The sequence below is a fragment of the Tetrao urogallus genome, assembly GCF_951394365.1.
Source record: "Tetrao urogallus genome assembly, chromosome: 6".
Lineage (NCBI taxonomy): Eukaryota > Metazoa > Chordata > Aves > Galliformes > Phasianidae > Tetrao > Tetrao urogallus.
Window position 1 is genome coordinate 41068823 of NC_136819.1, and position 27922 is coordinate 41096744.

Below are 27922 nucleotides of genomic sequence, written 5' to 3' on the forward strand. Positions count from 1 at the left end.
TATCCTGCTAAAATATACCTGTGACTTCATTAAATAATGCTTAGTAAGTTTCATTCTCCAGAGTGACAGAAAAAGGGCAGAACTTATGGGTCAATTGTCTGCTTCTGCAGGTCTTTCTCAGTGTAACTAAAATAATGTCCACTGTGTTCTTCTTATTGCCTTTCCAAGGACTCAGGGGAAGAAAAGTATTTGAAATGGTGAGCCACGTGGACATTCTCTCCTCAACAGTTTCTCAGGTATAATGCCCATTTCCTCTCCTCATTCAAAAGTAACTGCATTTCTGAAAGCAGAATTTGCAAGAGTATCCAATGTGTGAAGAAAAATGTTCAGTTCTCAGGAGAGAAGGGGAAGCAGAGAGAAACGACCTTGTTGCTTAAAAGAAAAATTATCACAAAACCACACCTCTGGAAAAGGCATATGAGGAAGTGGCTACACAAGATCTAGAGCCTCTATGATTTGCTTTTAACAAGTCAGTCTACAGACACTCTAATATAATTTGTGTTCTCAAAGCCGTGCAGCTCTCCTCATGAAATTACATGCCACCTGGAAACTTCAGAGAGATTAACTACTACAAGTAACTTATGGCTACACTTTTTAGTAAAGCACATCTTTGATTAAAAGAGCTGCAGCCAGGATTTTAATAGTTTTAAAGTTACTTTCCATATTAAAAATTTAGTGGATGTCTGTACTACGGATGTAGTAAGTAGGTGAAGGAATGCATCTGTTGTGTGATTACCTACACATTTGATTCAGAAACCCTCCAAAAAGACTTTGAAGAAGTCAATGGAAGCTATATTATTTGTTTCAGTTCAATGATGCTGAAACCACCACCATACAGCAAGAATATAATTAAAAAGTTAAGCAGTCTGATTTTGGGGGCAGGGGGAGCCCAGAGCTACAGGTGCTTAGTATTTAAAAAAAAACAAAAAAACAAAACAAAAAAAAAACAGTCCTAAATGAAAAGTATCACTTATATGAAATTAAAATAACTTTGAAATATAAATGATCATTTTAACATTTTATAACTGCTAAGAACAACAACTTGCTTACGGGCAACTGAACTGAAAACCACAAATAGATATTATAATTAATGAGCATATCAGAATTAAAAATATTTTCCCTATACAAGTTATTTAAAATTTAACACCTTAATTCTTACCCTTCTGTACAAAGCTTGCACACAGTCGAAGTAACATTCTGACCATCCTCACTACCAAAAGGAAGTGTTCAAAGCAAAGATTTGTACACACAATAAGCATTTTCAGATTAATAATCTATCACAGGGAAGAGTTCCTTCAATCATTGGAAGTATTTTAAAATCTTAAACCATGGGAAGAAGGGGGGGACAAAGCCTTACATGCTAAATACCAGCTGTAGGTACCTGTATGTAGAATTGATAATTAAGGTATTCCTAACACACAAAACCAGCTCCCAGACAATGCTATAGCTGCTACAGTCCATGGCTTGCTCATCTGAAGTAGTGTCTTTGTTGCCACATTTTACCTTTGTTCCAATACTTTTGCTTATGCTTCATGTGCAGAAACACATTTTGGTTGCAGAATATGTCCAAGTCTCAACCTTTCCTGCTTTTGAACATTTTTTTCCTTTTACAGGGAGTTTTTGTTTTGTTTGTCTTAAAAACTTCACCATTCTGCATCCCCAATGGCTTTGGAAAATACATAATCTCTTCCATTAAGATTCATGATGCCATCCTTGAGATGAAATTTCCATTTGTTTTTACTTCTATGGATCTAAAAATAGGGAAAAAAGTTGAAGTCTTACTCTGCATCAGAAATAGGCAGTAATGCATAAAGTAAACTATATAGTAAATTACATCAGCAAGAAAAATGAAAAAAACAATTAAACAACATTACCAAATTACTACAAACATACTGAAAATCAATTCTGCATTTAGCCGTAGAGAACAAATCCTAATAATAGATCTAGCAGTTTCAGCTGCATTTGTCAAACCAGGTTAAAAAATCTCACAGGAACTACCAAGAAACCACGCAAATTCAAAGACATTGTAAAATACAAAGCATTTAAAAGTTTTTAGAGATAGTTGGAAAGGAAACATGAGAAATATATATCAACTTCTACTGCTTCAATAAATTATTTTGATTACAACATACCATGAAACTCCACTGGAAAGACAGATATTTCTATTTCAAACACTGAAACAAAGACTGATGTTTTAAACTTAGTCCTGAAGGAGTCCAACACTAAGTTTATTCTTTACTTGTGCTGTCTAAATTCCTCTCTACCTGCAAACTAGTTTGACTTCTTCATATACAGATAGACAGTAGATGTATTTAACTTTCTACCTAAATTATTAGAGTTTGACACTAAGATTTGGAATGTTAAGAACTGTTTGAAAGACAAATGGATTATTTAAAAGACTTCAGTCTGAAAATCTTTATGTTAAAAAAAATGCATAAGATGGCATAGCTGGTAATGCATGTATCTGTTAATCTTATATTCTATAGTTTGTTCTCAATGGTAAGTCATTTCATATGATTTACATTCCTGCTCTATCTTAAAGTGTCAGGTGAGAAAAGTAAGATCTCCAGATGGGGATGATGGAACGAAGCTGAGTGCTCAACACACTCCATCTTCAACTTCAAACTATACAGTCTTCTCAATCAAAATACTGAGTATTTGAGGTGTGCTCTGTATAACAAAAATTTGTAAGATTAAGCTGGGTGATCAGTCCAAGTATCAACAACAACCCAAGAATTTCTAGAACAGAAAAAAAAGAAAAGAAAAAAAGACGTTCTTCCTTGCTCCACAGTGAGTCCCTATCATAATGGTCAGTGACAAAATCTGGGGTTCAACTAGTCGATCTCCAGATCCCCTACAATTCTACGATGGTAACGGATACTCTCTTTATGATACATCTTCCCATTGACACGAGATAAAGAATAAGCAACACCTTTAAATTCAGTATAAAGATAGAAGAATATTTTAGGATTCTCTTTTTTTTTTTTTTTTTAAGTAAAATATACTGTAAGCACAGAACAAATAAATCATGCCATTAGAACAACTAAGCAATGGGAAAACAAATTTAGAGAGAGGATCTTTCAGAGAGGTGAGATACTGTCCAAGAGAAAGAAAGATCACTGTAAATTTTAACAGATCAAACACAAAAGTGTCAGTAAGCAATAACTCTCATGAACTGTTTCCAAACTAATAGTTTCTGATTACAATCTAGAAGAGAAGGATGGCTAGCTTGCAGATACTGCCTTACTCAATCTTGAATTCTTTTTGAAATATGAAAGTCCAAGCAGAATGCTGAAATAACTGAAGATTTTTTACTCAAGTCATTGTTTGAAATGTAGAGCTTTTTAATTCAACAGTGTTTCTTCTGCTTTACAAAGCATCCTTATTCTTCACAGTCCAAGTCACCTCACAGGAAAAGAAAGAAAATCTACTACCTCAGTAAAGAAAAAAGCGTCCAAGAGCCTTTGGACAAATATAAAACAATTCCAAGATGAATGCACATAGACTCAAGTATTTTGGGGCAAACATACAGAAATAAAGTAGTAACTCAAGAGAAGACCGGAGAGTTCAGTAGAACTTAAAACAAAATAAGCAAAAGCATTCCAGATTACCTTTTCTGAAAATAAAAATTAAAAAAATGAATAGCACAGAAAGAACACTCTCCTCTGAAAAGTATACAGTCATCAAAAAGAGGAATTTTTAGTGATCAGTAAACAATTTTCTACTAAGTCTAAACCTTGATGGCTACTACTTTAATTTATGGCTACAGTAAACTACAAAGCTTACTTATGATAGTTCACTTCTCCAAAGCACAGATGACTGATCTTTTGTTAAAGATCACAGATAGTTATGAAGAAGAAAAAAATTCAATCAAACTTTTCTAAGCTTTATTCAGTACCACCAAGTCTAGCTAAACAGCATCAAACAAGTAAACAAAAAAAGCAGCTTTTATATAAATGACAGGTAGTTCTTGCATTAACATTCACATAACCTTTACAGATCTACCTGTACCAGACAGTCACAAAAGGATACTTCATCACTTAAAAATTATGGCTTGAAGGAATAAGAGAAATTATAATTCTTGCACGTGTTTTATATTTTACCTTATCATACTGACACACAACAACATTTTCTGTATCAAACAATTCTTGTCCTTCCTCATCGCTCACATCGTCTTCACTGTTAAGAGGCTCCTGAAAGAAATACATGGCAAAAGTTGCAATGTTTAGTATAGTTACAGCTGTTATTTAGACTGTTCGTGCCAGAACAGGCTACAGTCTGTTGGCATGGACCTACATAAGCATTGGAGGTGCAAAGTATTCAGCTTTCCAGCAGAGGGCTCATATACATTTTCTTTCTGCCATCCATAATACAAGGGGGATGTCCTTACCAATTTCAGTGCCCAATTTCAATGTTCAGGACAGATTATGAGCACAGCAGTCTTTCATCATCACATCATATGAAATCACTACACACCACAATCACTTTCATTCCTTTATTCTAAAAGTTCTAGCACTTGCAATGTCTCTTCACAAAAACTTATCCTTATGTGTGCTTTCTTTTTTTCTAAAGCATCTAAGCAATGCAAATAAAACATTATTCACATCTCTCTACATTCCATTAGGAATAGAAACTCCAGGACATACTTATCTTTGTCTTATGTACCACAAATGGCAACAGATCTCAACACAAGCAGGAAGTTTGCAGAGGAGGAAAAAGGTATTTTAAGATGATGCAGAGATAGGTAAAAATAATTTCTCCAGATACAAGTATTTTTCCTTAAAAATAATTTTCAACTTTTTGTCTTTCTACAAGTGGCCTTTCCTCCTCAGAAGTCTTCCAAGTTGTGTTATTTCCTCTATTCATTACTATTTTTCTTTAGACCTGTGCATGTCTTGCAAGATTACAAAATGACGCCACAAGGGTATTTACAAGCACTATTGAACTGCAAGCCTCATTTCTCCTTCCCCACGTGACCTTCCCACCTGTACTTAAGAGGATTGTCTTAAATCTCATCTCTAAATTGGATACCTCTTCTAAATCATTCTCACGCCTTTCCTCAAGCACCTAACCTCTAGTGTTTGTCAAAACAGAATTCTGATGTACTGCATTCTATGCAGTATGGTGAGAATGCTTCTGCAAAAGTTTCTTTTTTCTTCTTCTTTCTCTACCTCATCTAAACAGCAAGTACTTCAAATCTTAAAAAAAACCACTAATAAATACAAAATGGCTTTTCTCAGGTCTTCTGCTTAATCATTATCTTCCCTCCTGCCACCTGCCCCAAAATATATAAGCTGTACTAAGAAAATGGAAGTGAGAGAAGAAAGGTGTACCAGAGTTCCTAATATCAATTACTGTCATAATTAAGTTTTAAAGAATTACTCAACTCATTAACTACCTGCTGATGAATGCTAGAAGCAGAAGTCATGGGGAGGTCTCTGGCATACTGATGATGAAGTCTTAGCATATTAAAAAAATCCATACAATACACAATATTGAAGCATGATGAGCCATACTTACTAAGGCAACTGTTAACACATTCAAGACCGACATCGGTACCAATCAGTATAATGGAAAGGAACAAAACTTCTAACAGAAAAATATTGTTTGACACAACTCTAGATGTATTACAAAAAACCCAGTTTAACTCCTTGATAAAAATTTTAAGTTCTGCCAGCATATATAATGCATGGGTGATAAAGATGGTGAAATGCTACAATGTTCCTCATACTGGGATTTTAAATTAAATCTTAAGATAACTAGAAAATCTGCAGAAAGCTGTGTAAGTGATCCAACAGTTCAAAATGCATCTTACAGATAGATTTAGGGACTACAGAGTTTCCTGCCAGAAACTGTAATAAAAGTACTTTCAGCTTATTAGCTTTTTCTTTGATGTTTTTTGGTGCAACAGAACAAAACTCAGTTAGAACCACTGCCTAAAGTCCAAAACCAAGTAAATGGAAAATCTAAACTAAACACACAGTATTATTAAGCAAGTTACTAAGAACATTCGCTCCTAATCTTAACTCCAGACTTAGTTAAATCAAGGTCAGATGTATTTTTAAAAATGTTTTATAATCAAATTTCATTCTCAGGCCCCTTCTAGCATGATATAAGGCAACCTAACAGTGAGTAAGGTGCAGGCCACATCACCACACCTATTTGTTCTCTCAGTATATTAGAAATACACTCACCTTTTGTCATTCCTCCTACCACCTGGTTTTGGAATACACTCTATCCCAAATAGAGTTGATTATTTCCATTTGCTTATGAAGGATTCATAATATCAGGGCTGGCCTTTCCATACCATCAGAAATACTACTATTCAAGTCTTTAAAAAGGCACTCATCACAATTAACAGGTTTTTTTTGTTATCCCCTGCCATACCAGCTGCATTTCAAGGTGCTTTGATAATACACAGTTTCCACACGTCAGTATGGGATATAAAGAAACTACAGTACACAGATAGCACTGATATTTTCAAGATTATGGGAAGAGAACATTCTTTGAGGATTACAGTATTCCTTTAAGTACTGCGGTGAAAAAATTAAAAATGAAATACAGGCATTCTGCAATCTTCTGAAATGATGTTAATTTTACCTCTTCAACCTGGCCATCTTCACCTCCATCTTTTTCTTTGTCCTCCTCTTCATCATCATCATAGTCTTCTTCCTCATCTTCTTCTTCTTCAGATGATGTGTCTCCTGCTCCATCAACTTGGAGAACAAGTGGTGCTTGTGGTTGTGCCTGTTGTTGCTGTGGCTGCTGCTGACCAGCTGCAGGAATCTGTGCTTGAGCTGCTGTAGGGGCAGCCACTGTTGTAGGTATAACTTGAGTTTTATTTCCTGTAAAAAGGATCTGCTGAGGCTGAATAATCACTCCTGTCTGCTGGGGAATCCCTCCAGGAATTGGAGCCAAAACCTGATGGAATAGTATAGTGATTGGTAATACACCAGACTACCAGAAGACAATGAAGCATATACTGTGGTGGACTTATATTTAGGGATAACCCTGCGACAGCATATCAATCTGACTTGGACTAATTAGAGAAACACGTTTCTAATACTCCATCTATATCAGACAGGAAATTAAGTCCTCAATAACATAGCTTCTCTAATTGCTTGGTACTTTTCTGCACTCAAATTCCAAGCACAGTGGAATAACGTTTAAACTCAAATAGGAGAATATTTTAAAAATTTCTTTACAGAATACTTAACCTGAAATTTTATTGTTATTCATGTCTAAGCTGCAGAACTGTGACACAATAATAAATTCAATGCCTACACAAACTGGATGCACAGTTGACCTTATAACTGAACAAAAATCCTGGCAATAAAATCTACTGTATTCAGTAATGAAATGTCCAGGTTTGGTGCGGAGTTGTTTTTATGCTTTGGGTTTTTGTTTATTTGTTTGGGTTTGCTTAAAGGCATTTTCCTCTACATGCTCTGCAACACAAAATCATTTAACCGACCAATACATTCGTGAAAGGATAGTGACTAAAATTGTGCAAGTGATGTAATTGTCATTGGACCCATACAAAAGCAATTTTAAACCAATGCTAGTCTGAGTCTTGCAAGGATAAAAACGACATTTGAAACAATATTCCAAAATATTTAGTCTTTGAAAACATCCTTAACACAATCCTTTTTTAAATATACCACTTCCATCTCTGTATAAATGTTTAAATTTGACAGCAAAAAAATGCAAGCCCATTTAATAATTTCTATCAGGTTTTTACTTTCAAGTGTACGTATTAATTTATTTTCTTTACCTGCTGTATAACAGGTGCTTGTACACCACCAGGCTGCATTTGTGGTATGACCTGCTGCTGTAGAACAACTGGCTGCTGTGGCTGAATGATATATTGAGCTCCATTTGCAGTTCTAACTACTTGGAGGATCTGGCCTGTAGTAAGATAAATAAACACCAAATTAATCAAAGAACAGATATCTCCATTTAAAATTACCTTAGTTTAGAAGGCTGTTTCCTGAAAGAACACTGATAACATTTAAAGAGCTTTGTATTCTGTTTTCACCCATTAAAAGATACTGTGCTATAGCAGCTGTGCCAGAAAGGAAGCATTAAGTAAGACTGTTTATCATTGTGAAGTATGCAAACCAAGACTAAACCTCTAAAGCAAAACAGTATTTCAAGTATTAGTTTCTACTTCCAAACATACCTCATGTTTTCTAAGATAAATTACATAGGCAGAGTACAAATGAATCACAGAACAGCAGGGGTTGGAAAGGACCTCTGGAGATCATCTAGTCCAAATGTCCCTGCTAAAGTAGGTTGTACAGGAAAGCATCCAGGCAGGTTTTGAATATCTGCAGAAAAGGAGATTCCACAACCTCTCTGGGCAACCTGTTCCAGTGCTCTGTCACCCTCACATAAAACAAAGATTTTCTCATATTCAAATGGAATTGCATCCCAGTCAGTGCCCACCAACCCTTTTCCTGTTGCTGAGCACTACTGAAAAGAACCTGGCATCATCCACTTCACTCCTACCCATTAGTTACTTTCAAAAATCAGTAAGATTCCCCTCTCAGTCTTCTCTTCTCTGGTCTGAACAGCTGCAGATTACTCAGCCTTTCTTCATATGGGAGATGCTCAAGGCCCCTCATCATCTTTGTGGCTCTCTGCTGGACTCTCTACACAAGTTCCCTGTCTTTCTTGAACTGAAAAACCCCAGAACTGGACACAGTACTCCAAATTTGGCTTCACCATGACGGAGTAGAGGGGGAAGAACGCACCCCTTGAGCAGCTGTCCACACTCTTTGTTGCACCCCATAATACCACTGATATCTGCTGGCTCACTGTCTACCTACTGTCCACCAGGACACCCAGGTCCCTCTCCTGACCTCAGCAGAGATCATTTCCAGATAGCCAGCCCTTATCCTTCACTGGTGTGTGTTGTTACTCATCCCCAGCTGTAGGACTCTGCACTTGCCCTCATTGAACCTCTTAATATTCCTTTCCTCCCAATTCCTCAGCCTCTCTAGATCTCACTGAATGGCAGCACAGCCTTCTGGTGTGTCAGCTACTCCCCCCAGCTTTGTATTATTATCAGCAAACTTGTTGAGGGTGCACTCTATCCCTTCATCCAGGTCATTGAAGATGATGCTGTACTAGGCCCAGTACCAACCTCTGGGGAACAGTGCAAGCTACAGGGTTGCAGATAGACTCTACATCACTGATCACAGTCCTCAGAGCTCTACCAGTCAGCCAGTTCTCAATCCACCTCACTGTGCACCTATCTATCCCCCACTTCCAAAGCTTAACTACGAGGATGTCACAGGAGAGCATGTTAAAAAGCCTTGCTGAAGTCAAGGTACACAATATCCACATGAATACCTACCAAAACAAGAAGCACAGGTAGTCACATCACTTTAGTTTTATCCAATGCTGTAGTATTTCCAAGATCTAGCCAGATGGCATCCCCCTCCTGGGACTTCTGTCCCTTTGATAACCACATTATAGGAAATCCTTCTGTACATAACTGTCTTTACAAATTCAATATGTAGCTGTCTTTCTGAAAAGTCTACCCTTATATTCATTATCCATTTCTCCTTCCTTTTTCCACAATACCTACATTCTGATCTCTATTTCTTTAACTAACCTATAGCTTTATTATTTTACACCTCTTCACAAAATGTGTTGAAGGCTCGCATGCTTGTACAGCTGGCCTCCAACTCTGAAAAGGGGGAGCTAAGATATATTCCAACATGCTCTTTACATTTCTATTCAAATGAATCAGAAGAAATAAAATTAGACAATCCTTAACTTTAAATATTTCCCTAAAGATTGATTTTCTTTTCTGTTCTCCTATCAGCGCAAACTACAAAAATTTCTTTAATGGGTAAGTAAATCTGAAAGAAGGAAGGAAATACAGTTCTGCAGGCTATTCTACCCCCTCCTTAAAGAAAACATACTACAAAAATTTGCAACTGAAGAAGAAAATAATAAGCATAACAGAAGTAACAATATAATACTCTTTTAAAGCACAGATGTTCTTCCTTAGGAATTAGAAGATCTTACATTTCTAGAACAGCTATATGTTTCAATTTCATTCCAACCATGTATTCATTAAACATTCAAATGCATAAAGCAGGGAGGTTAAGTCCCAGATGATTCTGAGCAGACTAAATGAATTACTCTGGGAAGAAAAGCAACTGATTCTAGGAAACAAACTTTCTCAGATCTTCCTTTAATACCTCAGGCAATGCTACAGGCTGGAAGACTGCATGAAGAAACAGATCTGGGGGTGTTGGTCAACACTTGGCTTAACATGAGCCAGCAGTGTGCCCAGGAGGCCAAGAATGCCACTGGCATCATGGCTTGTACCAGAAATAGCGTTACCAACAGGAGCAGGGAAGCGATCACCCCTCTGTACTCAGCACTGGTGAGGCTGCACCTTGAGTACTCTGTTTAGCTGTGGGCTTCCCACTACAAGAAAGACATTGAGGCCCTGGAGCACAGTCAGAGAAAGGCAATGAAGCTGATGAGGGGGTCTGAAGCACAGGCCTTATGAGGAGTGGCTGAGGGAACTGGAAATGCTTGGTCTGGAGAAGAGGAATAAGGTCTCAGGGGAGACTTTATTGTTCACTACTTGAAAGGAGGTTTTAAGTGAGGTAGGATCAGCCTCTTTTCTTGTGTAACTAGTGACAGGACTAGAGGGAATGGCCTCAAATAAAGCATCTGTTAATGAAACTGTTCATGAAAGTCACATTTATATTATATTCTAAGCATAAAGCGTAACAGTATACATATGTGACAAATCTAAAGTAAAACTGGCATTGCCAACAAAATTAGGAATTCCATTGTATGAGCACAGCAGGAACCACAATCATTAAGGCACATTTATCTGCAGTTACAGATGAAGCTATCCTTCACTTTTGTCACCTGCTTTTCAATATGGTTCGCACTGTACCTCACAGTACTCAGAAATATGCAAAAGGAAGTGACAGCAATGTTTGTCTTCATGCACATGTCTAAAAAGCAGGGAAGACACGCATGGAATCTGTTAGGTTCATAAGACTGGTGAGCAACAGTCCAAGAGCCCAGTGAAGATTCCCTGATTTTGATACATGAACAATATATGACAGAAAGTAAAATCTACAATTTCTCCCTCCCAACAAGCACCCACAAAACCACACACAACCTCAGCGTAAAGGGAGTTACCTGAATTTGTAAGTATCTGCTGAACAGGAGTAACACCAGCAGGGAGGGCCAATGTAGCTGCAGTGGCTGCAGCACTCTGAAATATAAGAAAAGCTTTTTAAGAAGTGTTACAGCCAGTGTTCCGTGTTACAATGTATTGCCTGAAAATGTGCACCTCTCCTGACCTACTAATAAAACACCACATGGCTTAAGTGGCAGCTTTACATTTTCAAAGCAGCTAAAGACATGAGCCTACAAATCTGAAAATAAGGTACTTAAGCAGTGATTATTTTCACTTGTCTTGTTTCCATAAGGAGCAGCAATCAGGTTTGCACTTTTCTTCACTCTACAAATGATCTACATATCAAGTTCCAAATAACACAATTCTTTCAAGTGAATATATGCACACAGCATACTGATTGCTCACCGAATGACTTATTTTTTCTCTCAAGACAGCTGGTTAGAAGAGAAATCCAAGAACTCTCAATGGGTAATGATTCTATCTTATGGAAATTAAATTTTAACGCAATTCACATAGTTCCAAACACAAAAATCTGCATTAAGTCCTTGACTCATATAGGGAGACGAATTTCTCCAGAGGTTTTTCTACTTCAAGTGTCTAACTGCAGTTATCTTTTGAAAATCCTCCCTTTCCTCACCACAGAAGAACCATGAGAAATTACCCTCTGCTACTGAAAGGATATAAACTTCATTACTGGGCAGAGTACATAACATCCTGATTATAAGAAATATGATCCCCCCTTACTGACCGATCCATATAGTAGTAATACCACTTCCAAAACAACAGAAAAACAAGCAAAACTTAAAAGTGGTTTTCTGCATTCACATATCCCGAAGGCATATAAATAAATTCTCATTAGTCACTGTTCTCCAAGACATTTGAGGTCAGATACATTATTTAATACCAACCTAAAAGCTTATTAGAAACACATAAATATTCCAACTCTTTCATCAAAGATTATTCATTGAATAGTAGTCTTCTGCAGTTTACAGTTCTTTTGTATTTTGACAGCACCTGAGTTTTAAAATCCTCACCACCTCATTTTTGCAATATCCATCAATAAGATTTAACTAAATAAGAGGAAAAAAATGTTTAATTGTTCTACAGAAGTTAGAAATTACATTGAAATAGTTGTAAAATGCTTTAGGAAAAGCTAGATATTAGCATGCTCTCAGCTTCTGAGTACATTTTTCTACTTGAGTAATGAAGTTCAGATTTTTTTCTATAATAAGGTCAGCAGGTAATGGAGAACTGAAGGTTATGCAAGTTACCAATGCCTTGACTAATCATGAAACATTGCTTCATATGTTTTTACCAGAGAAGTTGTAAAAATGTAATAAATTTTGGTTTTAATATGTTTAATTATTATTAGCTGTTGTTTTCAAGAACGAAGTATATAAATATATTTATTTTATCAAGCCAGGGCATTTAAAAATAAAGAAAAACAACCAAAATTAACTTCTTGAGAGAAATGGATAAATGACCAGGCTGCTATATATTCGACTGCAAATTAATGAATCTAAATAACATGACCATAAAAGGTGGATCTGAGTTGATAAATAAACTTTCATTTGCTATAAGCTTAGACTTCAGAACAGTTGATGCTGTTTCCTGTATCTAGGAAATACAATATTTGTGTCATTTAATAGTGTTGGATTAGTATGCAACAAATACATCATACAGCTTTACACCAAAGTACTCCAATTTCCAATTTAAATAAAGTTTAGGCTTATCACTCTTGGAATCATAGGATCATATCATCATCAAGGTTGGACAAGACTTCCAATATAACACAGTCCAACCATCCACTTAAAGCAGAGGATCCAGGTAAGCCCTAAGCTTTGTTACTAAAACTAAGTCCTTGGTTACTTCTAGATTGTCATTTCAGCAGCAGAATTCAGAAAGCAGACAGAGACAGACAGTTTCATCGTTTCCTGCTTTTAAGCATCTGATGACTAATACCAGGTTTGTGTTCACTATTCAGTCAAAACAACTTATATAATGACAGCATATAGATGTACAAGCCTCGGCTTTTCTTACCATGCCCGATGCATTCATGTGTGGTATCAGCTTGGAATCTGGCACAATAACCTGCTGCTGAGGTGCTATAAACCAGAAAAATACAGCACTTCATGAACACTACACAGTCTGCCAAAAATAACATCCAAACCAAAATAACTTTGAAAAAACATCACACAAATATCAGCTGAGCTTCACAGCAAAAACAGCTACTGAGCAATCTTTGATCTTACAGTTCGGTAAGTTTTACCAGAAAGTTTTACTGTCAAGACAATATACAACAGTGTCACGGAGTTGACCAGATCAATCTATGTCCGTGACAGGGGCGACAGGCCTCTGCCCTCCCCCCCCACCCCAGTCCCACAAAAATGGGAAGGAAGGAAGGGAGGAAAAAAGCAGTGGCAACAATCTATGGAGGAAAACTTATTTTACTATAATATCGGAATACAAAATAACACAATGTATACAATTTAGTTGAAATTGAGATTAATAAATCAGACAAGATAAAAGAGAGAGAGTTCCAGGGACCGAGTCAAACCTGAAAAGCTTGGAATGGCTAGGAAAGCACCTCCAGCACCCACTGCCAGGCAGCAAGAGAGCGCCCCCCCCTCCACCTGGAAGGGTCAGATCCCGTGACTGCTGTAATGTACAGGGATAGGTACCTGGGATTGGGGCAGTGACACTTTAATACCCCGTACACTACTTGATGTTTTGATGTGGAATACTGAAACCATAAAAAACGAAAACAAAAATATAGAACCATGACATTCCACCCCTTATTCTACATCGTTACATCATGCTTAAAATATATACACATATATATACAAACAAACAAAAACTGATTAAAATGCATTACTCACACATGGCTATATATATATATATATATATATATATATATATATATATATATATACACATAGAATTACTGACTGCACTCCCCCGGCATCAAGTTTCCTTGTGGTACACACTGGACATTGCCATTCTTCTGCATTACCCACCAAGTGGATCCTGGTCCCTGGGCAAAATCTGTACCACGGAGAGGTTTGCCCTTTCCAGAAGCTGGAAGAACCCAAACTGCCTTTCCTAACATGATCTTTACATGTACAACAGGGACTTTATCTCCCTCTACGGTATGTAGGGAACTGGATTGGTTAGGACCATCACGATTGATAGATCCTCTGGTATTGACTAACCAGGTGGCTTCTGTCAAATGCTTCTCCCAGTGCTTAAATGTTCCGCCACCCAGTGCTTTTAGCATCGTTTTTAACAATCCATTGTATCGTTCAATTTTACCAGAGGCTGGTGCATGATAGGGAATATGGTAAATCCACTCAATGCCATGATCTTTGGCCCAAGTATTTACAAGAGAATTTTTGAAATGAGTCCCATTATCTGACTCAATTCTTTCCGGGGTGCCATGTCGCCACAGGACTTGTTTCTCGAGACCCAGTATGGTGTTTCGGGCAGTAGCATGGGGTACTGCATATGTTTCAAGCCACCCAGTGGTTGCCTCCACCATAGTAAGCACATAACGCTTACCATTGCGAGATCGTGGCAAGGTGATATAATCAACCTGCCATGCCTCCCCAAATTTGTACTTTTGCCATCGCCCTTCCTCCCAGAGAGGTTTCATCCTCTTGGCTTGTTTGATGATGGCACATGTTTCACAGTTATGAATAACCTGTGCAATGGCATCCATAGTTAAGTCCACCCCCCGGTCTCTAGCCCATTTGTATGTTGCATCTCTCCCTTGATGACCTGAGGTCTCATGGACCCACCGAGCCAGGAATAGTTCACCCTTGTTCTGCCAGTCCAGGTCTATTTGAGCCACCTCAATTCTGGCAGCTCGGTCTACCTGATGGTTATTTTGCTGTTCTTCAGTAGCCCGACTCTTGGGCACATGAGCATCTACATGGCGCACCTTCACAACCATATTCTTTGTTCGGGCAGCAATGTCTTTCCACAGTTCAGCAGCCCAAATAGGTTTACCCCTTCTTTGCCAGTTATTTTGCTCCTACTGCTGTAACCACCCCCATAAGGCATTTGCTGCTATCCATGAGTCAGTGTAAAGATAGAGCATTGGCCACCTCTCCCATTCAGCAACATCTAAGGCTAGCTGGACAGCCTTTACCTCTGCAAATAAGCATCTCTGATACTGCTACAGATTTGTCACAGTTAATCAGTTGAGACATTTGCTCCCGCGTTTCATTCAGTTGGTCCGTCACTTTTGAGATAGCGGCTACAGCAGCATGAATGGGGGATAGCAACTGTTGATAGTTTTGGAGCGTAAGAATTAATTCATAAATTAAGGGTGTTCTCTGTTGTTCGTTGTATCTGTCACACGCTGACATTAGTGTAGCGGCATATTTGTCCGGCACTGTTGTCAAGAGTTTCTGCCATATCTCAGGCATTGTGCTCACTTTTTCAGGGTCGCTGTTTTGGTGTGGTTGGTTAGGAACAAAGTTAGGGTCATACAACATTTCCACCACGCCTATTTCCCTCAAATACTGGATACCCTTTTCCACTGTATCCCATTTTTTCATCGCAATCTTCAAACCATTTTTGAAGGGATACTTTTCCTTCACGGCTATTAACACTTGTTCCCAGAGGCTGGTAGCCTCATCTGAACATCGACTAATTCCTCTATCAATAGCTGGATCTCTGGCAATGGCACCTAGTTGGCGAGCTTCATTACCATCCAGAGACAAGCTATGGGCCCCACTGTCCCAACAGCGAACCAACCAGGAAACGAGTTTCATTCGGGCACCGTGTAAACTCCTTTCTTGAACCTTGGATTTCAGTCATCTTTAGAGGCCGGCGAGTAGTAATAGAGATTTTCTCTTCATCGCTCTCTTCTGCACATCTCTTAGTTTTCCCTTTTGCCTTTCGCGATGGCGGTGGTTCTGAGGAGGGCCCCTCGCCTGGATCTTCCTCCACCTCCTCCTCTTCTTCTCTTTTTCATTCAAGACGCGAAGACACTCGTTTCCATTTCTTGCCTTCCACAGGAGCAACCGGTATTGTTACTGGTGACTCCTGTGATTGATTAGATTTGACTTGGGGATTTTCCCCTTTGGCTTGAACCTCAGCTCGGAAACTCTCTCTCTCCAGAATGGTATTATATAGGACACGGTAAGCACAAGCCAAACCCCAAATAAGTTGTACCTCCTTAGATTTATGTAAGCCACATAGTCCCTGACTCAAATACTGGCTTAGTTTCTCAGGATCCCACAGGTGTTCAAGAGTAAAATCCCATGACACTGCGGGTCCCCATGCTTCTAAAACCTTTCCTAAACCTCTCCATATTCCCTGCCAATCATCATTCTCTAGTTTTGGAGGAGACTCCTTCCCCTTATTACGAATGCATAGGAATACATTCAGAAAAATTGATGACATGCACACGCACACCAACATGAGTATTAATTCAGGGTTCAAAAAACATTTGACAAACCGAGAAGAAAACCCGGAGACTGGTCTGAACATTGTGTTGTTTGTAAAATTAGCTATTCCATTTGGGATGTAGTTGTTTGTGAAATTAGCCATTCCTTCTGGGATGTAGATGTCAAAGTTCAAATCATACCACATTGCAAATAGGTAAAACGTAGGTGTCTCCATCAGTGCCCTTAGGTAGTTATATATGAATGCAATTCCACAACACACAAGTGTGAGATGGATTATTGGCCAGTAGGTTGTGACTAACACCATTGCTTTTAATCCTTTACCCAGCACCCCCACGATAACGAGTGGGTTCATCGCTGGTGCTTGCTAAAAAAGGGTTAATGAATTGAAGCTAACAAGAGGAGGGGGAAAAAAAAAGAAAAAAAAGGCACTACTCAGACTAAGTAATGCTCAAAGTTTACAAATATCCCAGAACACTGGCAGTACACCTAATCTTTCAAGGTCAGGTTTTCCAGCACAGAAACCTGAACTACTGATAATGCTCCTTAATGAAGCTCTCTAAGAGCAGAGAGAAAAAGAGATTCGTTCTAAAAGCTAAAAAGCAGCCGCCCCACGTTGAGCGCCAAAAATCTGTCACGGAGTTGACCAGATCAATCTATGTCCGTGACAGGGGCGACAGGCCTCTGCCCTCCCCCCCCACCCCAGTCCCACAAAAATGGGAAGGAAGGAAGGGAGGAAAAAAGCAGCGGCAACAATCTATGGAGAAAAACTTATTTTACTATAATATCGGAATACAAAATAACACAATGTATACAATTTAGTTGAAATTGAGATTAATAAATCAGACAAGATAAAAGAGAGAGAGTTCCAGGGACCGAGTCAAACCTGAAAAGCTTGGAATGGCTAGGAAAGCACCTCCAGCACCCACTGCCAGGCAGCAAGAGAGCGCCCCCCCCTCCACCTGGAAGGGTCAGATCCCGTGACTGCTGTAATGTACAGGGATAGGTACCTGGGATTGGGGCAGTGACACTTTAATGCCCCATACACTACATGATGTTTTGATGTGGAATACTGAAACCATAAAAAACAAAAACATAGAACCATGACAAACAGCAGCTCTGAGATGCAGTATGGCTATTCTGTCTTTTACAGATTTTACTTCAATGGCTTCAATTATCTACTCTGACCCTATGTGAAGTAAAATTTAAAACTTATTTCTGAAAGCTATTACAGTATTTTTTTTAATAAACTTGCTGATATTCAGCATCAGTTTTCCAAAAACATCAACTACTAGTGATCAACTCTCAAAAAAACAACCAAACAAAAAAACCCACATACACACAAAAACAAAAAATATTACGAGGACTGTTGCAAGAGAAAGAGCAAATTAACAGGACACAGCAGTTAGCCTCAGTTAGATCTTAGCATAGCTGTTAAACTTGCGATCTTCATTGACTTTTTAGCATAGTGTAGATGAAATATTATCAACCACCTGGCTCAGAATTGTTTTGGTGTGATACAGTCTATTGATCACAAAAAAGCATCCAAAAGTCTCCAAACTCATTGACAGGAAATTAGAATATGACAAAGCAATATGAAATAATCATCAATATAGTATTCTCAATCTAATTCTGCAACAAAGGACACTGAAGTACAACACTCTTGAAAGATTCAATTTGGGGAGAGAAGCCTCACAATCCTGTACCAAGATCGAAAGTCATCTCTCCAACTTTCACAAACTCATGATCACATGCCAGAATTACACACCACACAGGAGGAACCACTTACTGTTGTCCCAGTTTCACTCTTTGGCTGCAACAGCCCATGAAAAGAAACATAAACCAACTCACCCAATTCTTACACCACATCAGCTCCCCCACAGAAAAGGGAAGTCATGCAATTAGTAAAACTGGAAGTGTCTGTGACTAAAGTGCTTTGATATTCAAATTCATTTATCTTTCACACTGTCATTTGGTCTTAAGCCACAATGCAGGGTAACAATAAATCAGTTTAAAATATATTACTGTATTCAGTATCATTCAAGACCAGGCAGAACGTGGCTCTGGGCAACCTGGTCTAGTGGTTGGCAAACCTGCACATAGCAGGCAGTAGAAACTAGATGATCACTGTGCTCCTTTACAACCCAGGCCATTCTATGATTCTATGAGTCTAAGAATCAGGGGAAGGGATTTCCATATTAGTGGCAGGTAACGTGGTCAAAAGAATCATAGCTATTCATCTAAGCAACCACTAGAGGTCCAAGTAAAAACGTCTGCAGAGTCTGTCAACTGTAACTAGCTCACTTCAAGATGCTTCTTTCTAGCGGTCTTAAATACCAAGACAAATTTTATTCCAACAGTCGCAACTGATTTATATACAGGGGAAAAAAAAAAAAGAAAGAAAAAAAAAAGAAAAATAAGAAAAAAAACAAAGACCAATAACAGGTTCCTTTGACACTAGCTCCCCTCTGTTTTAAACATAAACTTTTTGGGGGAGGGAGAAGAAAATCAGTTTAGTTCCCTCTTGTGCTTATGTAAACAAGGCTCTGATCTCTGAAATCTGATAAAAATTGAAGTCCCTTATTATCACAGATAAATATTTTTATGCAATTGATGTAATAGCATACGATAACTCAAGCATTCCATGAGATTTTTTTATGCAGTAAGCAAGCAGTGAAATCTAGTAGTATTTACAATTCTGTAAGTGAAATTTGAAAATGTTTTCCTACATGTTTCATTGAGAACTTGTAAAACAATTACTACAAGAAACACTACTCTTACAACTAACCAAAGTGTACCTTGAACTCCCACGGTGCAATCTGCTAAAGCGGCAAGAAAAAGCCATTACGCTTTACACTGAAAACTTGTTCTAATATGAAAAACATACCCTATATATATTTTGAGTGTTTTTCATATCCTAGCATCCATTTCTGCTTAATGAACTCTTTTGTTTTTAAAATTTATTTGCTCTTAGTGGCATTACCATTTCCTGAATAAATTGTCAACTGCTTCTGTATATTGTCGTGAAATCAAAAAGCAGTTCATGGATTTTTGTCACAATCTGAAAGTTGTGTATTATGAAAAAATAAGTTACGCAGAAAGAATTCACCTTTTTCAAAATCTTAAGTATATTCAAGACTAAAAGAAATGCCAAGATACTTTTTCATCTAAACAGCTCACTTGATCCATTATATAGTGAAGTAGGGGCAAAGTCTCACATAAAGACCTAAAGTTACCTGCAAAATCAACATTCTTCCCATAAATCTAGAATATGCTAAGTAAGGAGTTGGTCTAATTTGAATCTTTTCAAAGAGAGGTTAGAGTGTAAGCCTGACCTTGCTGAGCTGCTGGAATAAGAACCTGTTGTGGCTGAGTCTGCTGCTGCACAGTCTGCTGTGGCTGAGGTTGTGTATGATGGTGGTGGTGATGATGCTGTTGTTGCTGCTGTTGCTGCTGCTGCTGTTGCACCTGCAACAGAAGTTGCTGCTCTTCTGAATGGAAGCCATCTACAGCCTTGGACTGCATCAGCTTGTTCTCCCACAGCTAGTTTGAGAAAGGAAAGAGAAATCTCTGAAGATTTTTACTTTACAGGATCTGTAAAAATACATCCAATACTAAAAAATTAAATTTGTTTTCACTATTTATCTTATGCAGTCTATTTAGCCAAAAAGCCTCTGGGCAAACACAGACCAAGGAAAACTCCACATAGGTAATGTTTTAATAAGAGGACCTATATAGTCAGCTAAAAATAAGCTTTAATATTCATTTTTTTTTTAACATTCTAAGCTTTAACATTCATTTTTTCTTCCATTTGTGGAGGAACCATAATAACTCTTATAGAAGCATGAATCAGAAAAATCTATTATTTATTAGAGCCTTTCCCAAAGCTACTTCTTCATAAAACTCCTCAATAAAAGTTGCTTCAAAACATACCAATAGAAACTACTAGTATACCCAAGATAATATCAAGCTGCACAAGTACTGACAGTTTTTGCTATGACATCAAACTGTCTCTCCAGCCCTGTAGCTCCTGATGTCAGTTGAACTCTTCCAAGAAAAGCCACAATCACAAAAACGCAAAAACAGAGAGGCATAAGTATTCAATAAATAAGGGCACCCAGGACTACTGGGACCTGGTAAGAACTCCCTAAGCCTTCTTTTATTTTCCTTCTTTAACTCTTTCTTCATTGAATCTTTTCTAACATGACCTGCAGAATACATCTGTAACACACTCCTTCACTAAGACAAAAACATCAAATGGAGTAGACATGCTTATTTTTCCAGCACAGAAACCTTTGGAATTGTTTACCTCTAAAATAAACACATCTTTTCCTTTTTTTTTTTTTTTTTTTCCTTTTTTTTTTTTTTTTTTTTTAAGATATAATTTTTCAGGGACTGAAGTGGTTACACTGTTGATTTAGATGTCCACTGTTAGTTTATGTCAAGTTTTGTCATGTCAAATTAGGGGAAGTAAACAAGGTGGGCAGATACTTCTGTAGAGTAGTATAGTCCAAATGATATGGGACTACGTACACGAATATAGTGCTTCACTAAATAAAAATCAGCATTTTTACTGCATACAACAGTAGGCAGGACCAAGAAACATTTGATGTATTGGTCTATTAAAAAAAACTTTCAACTTACTGTTTTGAGTTCCATAAGAACTTGTTCATCCACTCCTTCATCCAGAAAAACCTCTCTGACATCATTAATGACATCTTCAATTACAGACCTGTACAGTTTAGGCTTAAAAAAAAAAAAAAAAAAAGTCAGTATTACTTCTATTTTTTAAGAAATTTAGCATTCCAACATTAGATCCTCCCTTCCTCCCACCCTCCAAAAGAGTAACCTCTTACAGTTGCTATACACTGCATGTTTCTGAATGACTTAAAACATCCAAGAAAGTATAAGTTAATACAAACAGCTCTAACAAGATGGAAAGGGAAGGGAGAATTTACTATCTTTTGTGTCAAAAGAAACTTCAAGCCATAAAGAGTGTAGTTCTAAACAAGGAAAATGAGATTGTTTACCATTTGGAAAATTTGTTTCCTGTTTGCTAGTGTACATGCTGAATATATAAAAATATTTCCATGAATGCAAAATATGTATGTCAAAGTTTAAAAAAAAAAAAAAAAAAAAAAAGGAATCTCAATAGCTCTTGCTACTAGAACAGGAATCAAATATAGCTCAGGATAAGCTGAGCTGAAAAACACTGAAGCCCTGGAACTGCAAGTATCCATACACAAATGTCCTTGCTTAACACACCTCATTGCAGAACCTACTGAAGACAGGATATCAAGAGAGACAGACTTTTGTTTGCAGTCAGTACTTACATTTCTACATTACACGTTTTTCAGGGGGTGAAACTACACACATACTATTACACTGATCTCATGTCTAGACTGCCATTGGCAAAGCTAACTGTCAGTTCACTTCAGGCTGCCCAGAGAGGTGGTGAATTCTCTACCCTTGGAGGTGCCCAAAAGTCATCTGGACAGAGGCCTGGGCACCCTGCTCTGGGTTGGCCCAGTTGTTCCCGCCAACCTCAGTCACTCTGTGAATTTTAAAACACAAGTACAATTTTAAGAAGAGTAGAAATTTTTAACTTTAGCGATTTGTGAGTGACATTTAATTCAAAAGCCACAGGATAACTGTATTATTCAGGTGTACTTTATAACCCAACACCACTGCCTGAATCTCTGTACATGTGTAATGTCAGCGGTATGTTGACTGAGTTTAATATGTGTGCTATCTAATTGCAAGGTACAAGGTACAATTGTGAGCTCTGAGTTAGGACCAACCTGCAGCCTGTGAACCACACATACTTCACTGATGGAGGCTGCTCCTTGGGCTGAGTGCTGACTGTTCCTAAACTAAACTGCAACTAATTACACAATTATTTTAGATGACATCTTCCCCTACTCTGCTCCCATCAGAAATGATGCCACTTGCATCAGATACCTTGTATGCATGAAAAGCAATCTCCCTATCCTGGCACAGTGAGTTCAGTGCTCTGGAAGGGCTGTTCTTAAGGTGCACCAGCTGGGACTGCACAGATTTACTGCTTGCACTTAAAGCATTTACTTTATGCATACACAGTTGCTTAATGCATCCCTGAAGTGCTCAATTTGTTACAAATATGCTAAAGATTACATTGCACACGTTATGAAATACAATGGTTATGTCTCCGTTACGCACATGGCTTATTAGTCCAGAACAAAGCTGAGCAGCCAATAAGTAGGAACTTAAAGTGCATTGGCATTATAGCCTATTTGGAAGCCTGGAACCAGGGTACTGTTTCCTGAAAGCTGCTTAGTGCATTACACCCATAGTGTTTTAAACAATGTCTGTGAGCCATGCTTTGGTAGTCTTTCTCAAAGAAAAAAAAAAAAAGGAAAAAAGGCACCAAAAAGATAACACATCACTCCGGTCTGAAAATCCACAGTTCAGCATTTTGGCAAATGGCATGCTATCAGCACTCTTTTTTTTCTTAATTTTAGATTTTATCAGTTTGTCACTTTTCCACTTTAAAATATGCCAAGGAAAATCAAAGAGCTGAAATGTCAGAATTTGCCCTGTCCTTTACTCATCTCTGAAGAAACTTTCTGGCCTCAAGTAACAGTGGATGTTTGCCATACTTAAAAATTACCTTTACAGAAGCTACATCCAAAACTCAATTTCTCCAAAAGAAAAAAACTCAATAATCAGTAAGATTATTTTTCTTTCAAAACTGTATGGCATACTTATATCTAAGCTGCTAGGTACAGCATTACTGGTACTTATAGAGACATCTGAAACAGCCTTTCAAATCCTGCCTTCTCCTGAGCACTGGTACTTCAGCTCTGTGCTGTGAGAAACACTGAGCATCATTAACAGGATTATTTTTCCACTTAGACTTAATTCATTGCAGATGCAAAAAGACATTCTACTTAATGTCATTAAGTCCTATTATTCCTATAATTAAACAAATTGCATATAGCTTACACAGTTCAACTAGAACAGAAATGCTACTTGACCTACTGTTCATATTGTTTCTTATTGTATTAAATGCATCTGTTTCTTAAAGCCCAAACCATTCCTCAAATAAATACACTTATCCTTGGGTACATGAGTTGCTTCACTTAAGTCAGTGGTGCATCCTTACAACCGAAATTACACATGAAATTCCTGGACAATAGAGATGGCATTTTCTCATAATTTAATAAAAATTATTAAGAAAAAGAGTTTTTTTCTTTTGGAGAAATTGAGTTTTGGATGTAGCTTCTGTAAAGGTAATTTTTAAGTATGGCAAACATCCACTGTTACTTGAGGCCAGAAAGTTTCTTCAGAGATGAGTAAAGTATCTACTGTTTTATTACTGAAGCAGACTCAGCACAATCAGGCCCTTATTTCCACTAGCAGTCACCACCTCCTGACAGGTGTCTCCATGAGGTGTATTTACAAGTATCACTCAGAATATAAAGCCCTGAGAAAAAACACTGACATTCAGGCACAGCAAATTGGCCCTACAGCTCAGCAGTCTGCTCTGTTGTGGTCACACAGTATCACAAGATACAATACACTCACTGTTATATGATTAGTAGGAGAAGGAGCAAAGAAAATATCTACACTTTATAATGAAATAGTGGCTCAGTCCCTGTGCTTCCTGATATCACATACACATTTCCATCACGCTCAGATAAACCCTGGCTGTGCACAGCTGTACTGAACACCCACGAATGAAGCAGCGGTGCTTTTCTCAAGAGCTGTCTATGGCAGAATGGTGAAAAACAGCATAAAATGCTACTTCTACAGATGTAAAACTAGACATAAAATTATGGAATTTAAGAACGTAAACCTCAACCTTTAAAAAGGAAGTGCAGTGTACTTTTTTAGATAGGCAGTAATTGTTAGCTCTAAATATTATTTATGAGATGCTCAAGCTGTTTATACAAACTACCTACATCCCTGGAGCTGAACGACCATCATTCATTTCATGCACTGCTCACTCAAAAGCTGAACATGGGCACGCAATTACTAAATGAGCCCCCAGTGGGCCTGCGAGTTGCATTTTGTCATAAATTTTCACACTCAATCAAAGAAAGCAAGGAGAACATAACAGAAACTTAAAAGATTGCTATTAAAATAATCGTGCTTTCATCTGGTTTGTATTAAAGTGCCTCCCTCATAAAGAGCACATTACTGTAAACTTCAGGCCCTTTTAAGAGCAAACACACTCAAATCACTCTTCAATAAACACTACTCCAAACACTTACTATAGATTAAAGACAACAATTAAAATTCCTGATTTATTAGATGCAACCACAAACACATAGAAAAGATTTGAAATCTCATATGTCCCCCTCTGGGAACATACGGAAATGATTATATTTCACTTTCTCCGTACATCTTGTAAAGAAAACTCTGAGCATGGTCAGACTGCTACACGCACACGCACTCCAAATCAGAAGAGCAAGCAGGGAGCTATTTTAAGCAATGCCACATGCCTTTGGGGGCTGCACTTCCTACATTCCATCAGTTCCAAGTGGAAAACACCAGCACCTCTCCCTAATTACTGTTACAACTCTTAGGATTTGGGCAGTTTGGGTTTCCAATAACCAACATGTTACAAAGGAATACACACTGCACGCGTTATGCATCTGACAGCAGTTTTCTCCTAGTTATTTCTTCAGTTATCCCTGAAATGTTACCCATCTGTTTCTCCTGTCTGTGGAAATACAGCTGGGAGCTGTGTGACATGAGAACACCACACTGCAAAGATAACTACTTTTAGTCACAATTACACTGAAGAAGAGTGCAAAAGAAGTAGCATATAAAAGCTATGCTGTAAGCAATTAAATGTGACACCCGTCACACCTATACAACGTAATTACCTTTGTCACCTGCAAAACCTTATACCACATAAAACTGTTACCATGTTATACGCATCCCTTCCTAGGAAGGACAGAGTTGATCAGATGCTGACACACCAGGCCCAAAATCTGCTCTGCTGCAGTTATCAGCTAGCTGCAGTACTTCCACACATTCCTGCTCATCTTCTGCAACTCAGATGTACATATGGTTATCATTACTACAGAAAAGAACTGATTTTTACAGAGTGCTGCACAATTGTACTTTTTCCTTGGGATTTAAGCTCAACAGAAGTTGGGCTCATTTTAAGTTCCTGTTATTCTAAACACTGTGATCAAACACAGGCACCTTTCAGCAGCACTTTGCAGAATTTATGCTATGCTAACACAGAGATGCAGCACTGATAAGCAAGTTGTTGAAACAAAGACATTTATAAGTGCTGTGAAGATTATTCAATACAGAGATGTAGTTACCTATTAGGTAATAACTTGGTAGAAAAAGAGACATGAAACTGCTAACTTACTGTAGAGACAAAGAGCCCTTGCTATCAGTTAGAGAAGAAAGCCAGCAGTTTGTGTGTAGAACAGCTAGCAGATTTGGATCACGCACATTCAGAAACTATGCTACCAGCAGCTGACCTGCATGCAATGGCTCACTGCTGTCCCACATTTTGTTACAGAACAGTTGATAAAATAGCAAAGCAATGCTACTTCCTTGCAATCAAATGAGGGTGGGTTACAGGCAAGATTTTGGATTTAAAAAGGAAACTCTGTGTCGTTTGCTTTTATATACTGCTCTCTAGTACTAAAAATATTCTAATTACTTCAAATAATAGAGAAAATTCCAAAATCTTCCAATACATCAGTATGCCCCATCAACTTCAGTTACCAGAAGCACATAACAATCATTCACACAATCTGTGCCCAGGACCAATAAACAGAACCTCAATATTAATGCTGCTTTTGGTACAAGATCTGTACCAGACACTGGCGAAATGCTATGAAACAATTCCTGCATCTCTCCTTGCCACGATGGGTAAGAACACCTAAGTTCTCCTTTCCTCATCCAGCAGCAAAACTCCTTGGATGACCACAAGGGTACAGAGGGCTGCACGCTATGGATAAAAAGACACATACACTAACAATTAATTAAAAAAAAAAAAAATTAAATGGGGGGGGAGGGAGATTAAAAAGGTAAGCGTTTTCAGAAGGCCGGGAGGATGGCGGTGCCCTCTTCGTGCAGTGCACAGCCACCCGGCACCGAGAGCCGCGGGTAGCGCCGCCGCTCCCCGAGCACGGAGCAAGGCAGGAGCACAAACCCGGCGAAACCCAGAGCGACAAAAAGCGCGGCCGGCAGCCTCCGCCGCGATGCACGCACCTCCCAGCCCGCTCTCGGCGGCTCTCTCCCTATTTAAAGGCTGATGTGGTGTTTAAATGGAGAGGCGGTGACGTGGGGCTGGAAAGCACCTTCCCATCCTAGCAGAGTCTATATTAGAGAGCGGCAATGGCTCTATATAAACAGGGCGGCCACAGGGAGGAGGAACACAAGGAGCGGGCAGGCAGAAAGGCAGGGGAAGCCATGATGGATCCGAGCGCCACAAGCAGGGCCGCGCCTGCCGCCGGACGCCGGGTTTGTGCCGCCGGCGCTCGGGGCGGGGGTCGGGGCCGGGGGCGCGCCGGGGACGGAGCGGCGACCGAGGGGCGATGGGATCGGCCGTGCGTGTGACTGCTTATTGCAAACCGGAGCGAGCCGTCCCGCAGCGAGCCGCCCGCCAAGGTGCAGAAAGCACGAGAAGGGACACAGGGGGGCGAGAGTTTTCTTTGTAAAATAAATACTGCCTCGCTTGCTGCAGAAAAGTTCCGGGCCGGGCCCGGCGGACCGCTGCCGCGGGGCTGGGACAAGTGCTTTTCAACCATCGTCTCCTTCCGACCAAGCAACATAAAATGGCTCCAGCGGAGCCCGGGCTGCCGCCGCCACCGCGGCCACCGCCACCCCGACACCTAGCTCGCCCCCCGGACGGGCGCGGGGCCGGCGGCACTCGCTCCTTCCCCGGGCGGCTCCCCCCACCCCCCCTCCCAACCCGCCCGCCCCTTCCCGCCGGACCCCGGCCCGCGGCGGGCGGCCCCGGCCTCTCCCCCGCGGGGCTCCGTCCGCCGCCCGCCCCCGGGCCGCCGCCCCGCGCCCCCCGCTCCGCTCCCGCCGCCCCGCTCCCGCCGCCCCCGGCTGCGCTCTCCCCGCCCCGGCGTCGGGCGCCACAAGTTGTCTGCCGCCGCCGCGCGGGGAGCGGCCCGGACCCCGCCGCCCCTTCCCGCCGCGGGCCGGGGGGGAGGGGGCCGGGGCGGCCCGAGGGACGGGGGTGCGGGGGAGGGGGCGGCGAGCCCCGCCGGCCCCCTCCGCCCGCGCCGACCGCGGGGCCCCCCTCGCCCCCCGGCCCGGTCCTTACCACGGGGTTTGTGTTAGTCGAGCTCGCCAT

General features: G+C 39.6%; 1 protein-coding gene across 1 annotated transcript; it reads right to left on the reverse strand.

The window, feature by feature from the left end:
* Positions 1–1643: 1643 nt before the first annotated feature.
* Positions 1644–27922, reverse strand: GTF2A1 (general transcription factor IIA subunit 1; the record flags this gene model as incomplete). Its single annotated transcript, XM_079536760.1, has 9 exons — positions 1644–1751; positions 4104–4193; positions 6601–6921; positions 7775–7908; positions 11185–11260; positions 13226–13290; positions 19935–20142; positions 21244–21345; positions 27893–27922. The coding sequence occupies 9 exons, from the start codon at positions 27920–27922 to the stop codon at positions 1644–1646; spliced, it is 1134 nt and encodes a 377-aa protein (XP_079392886.1).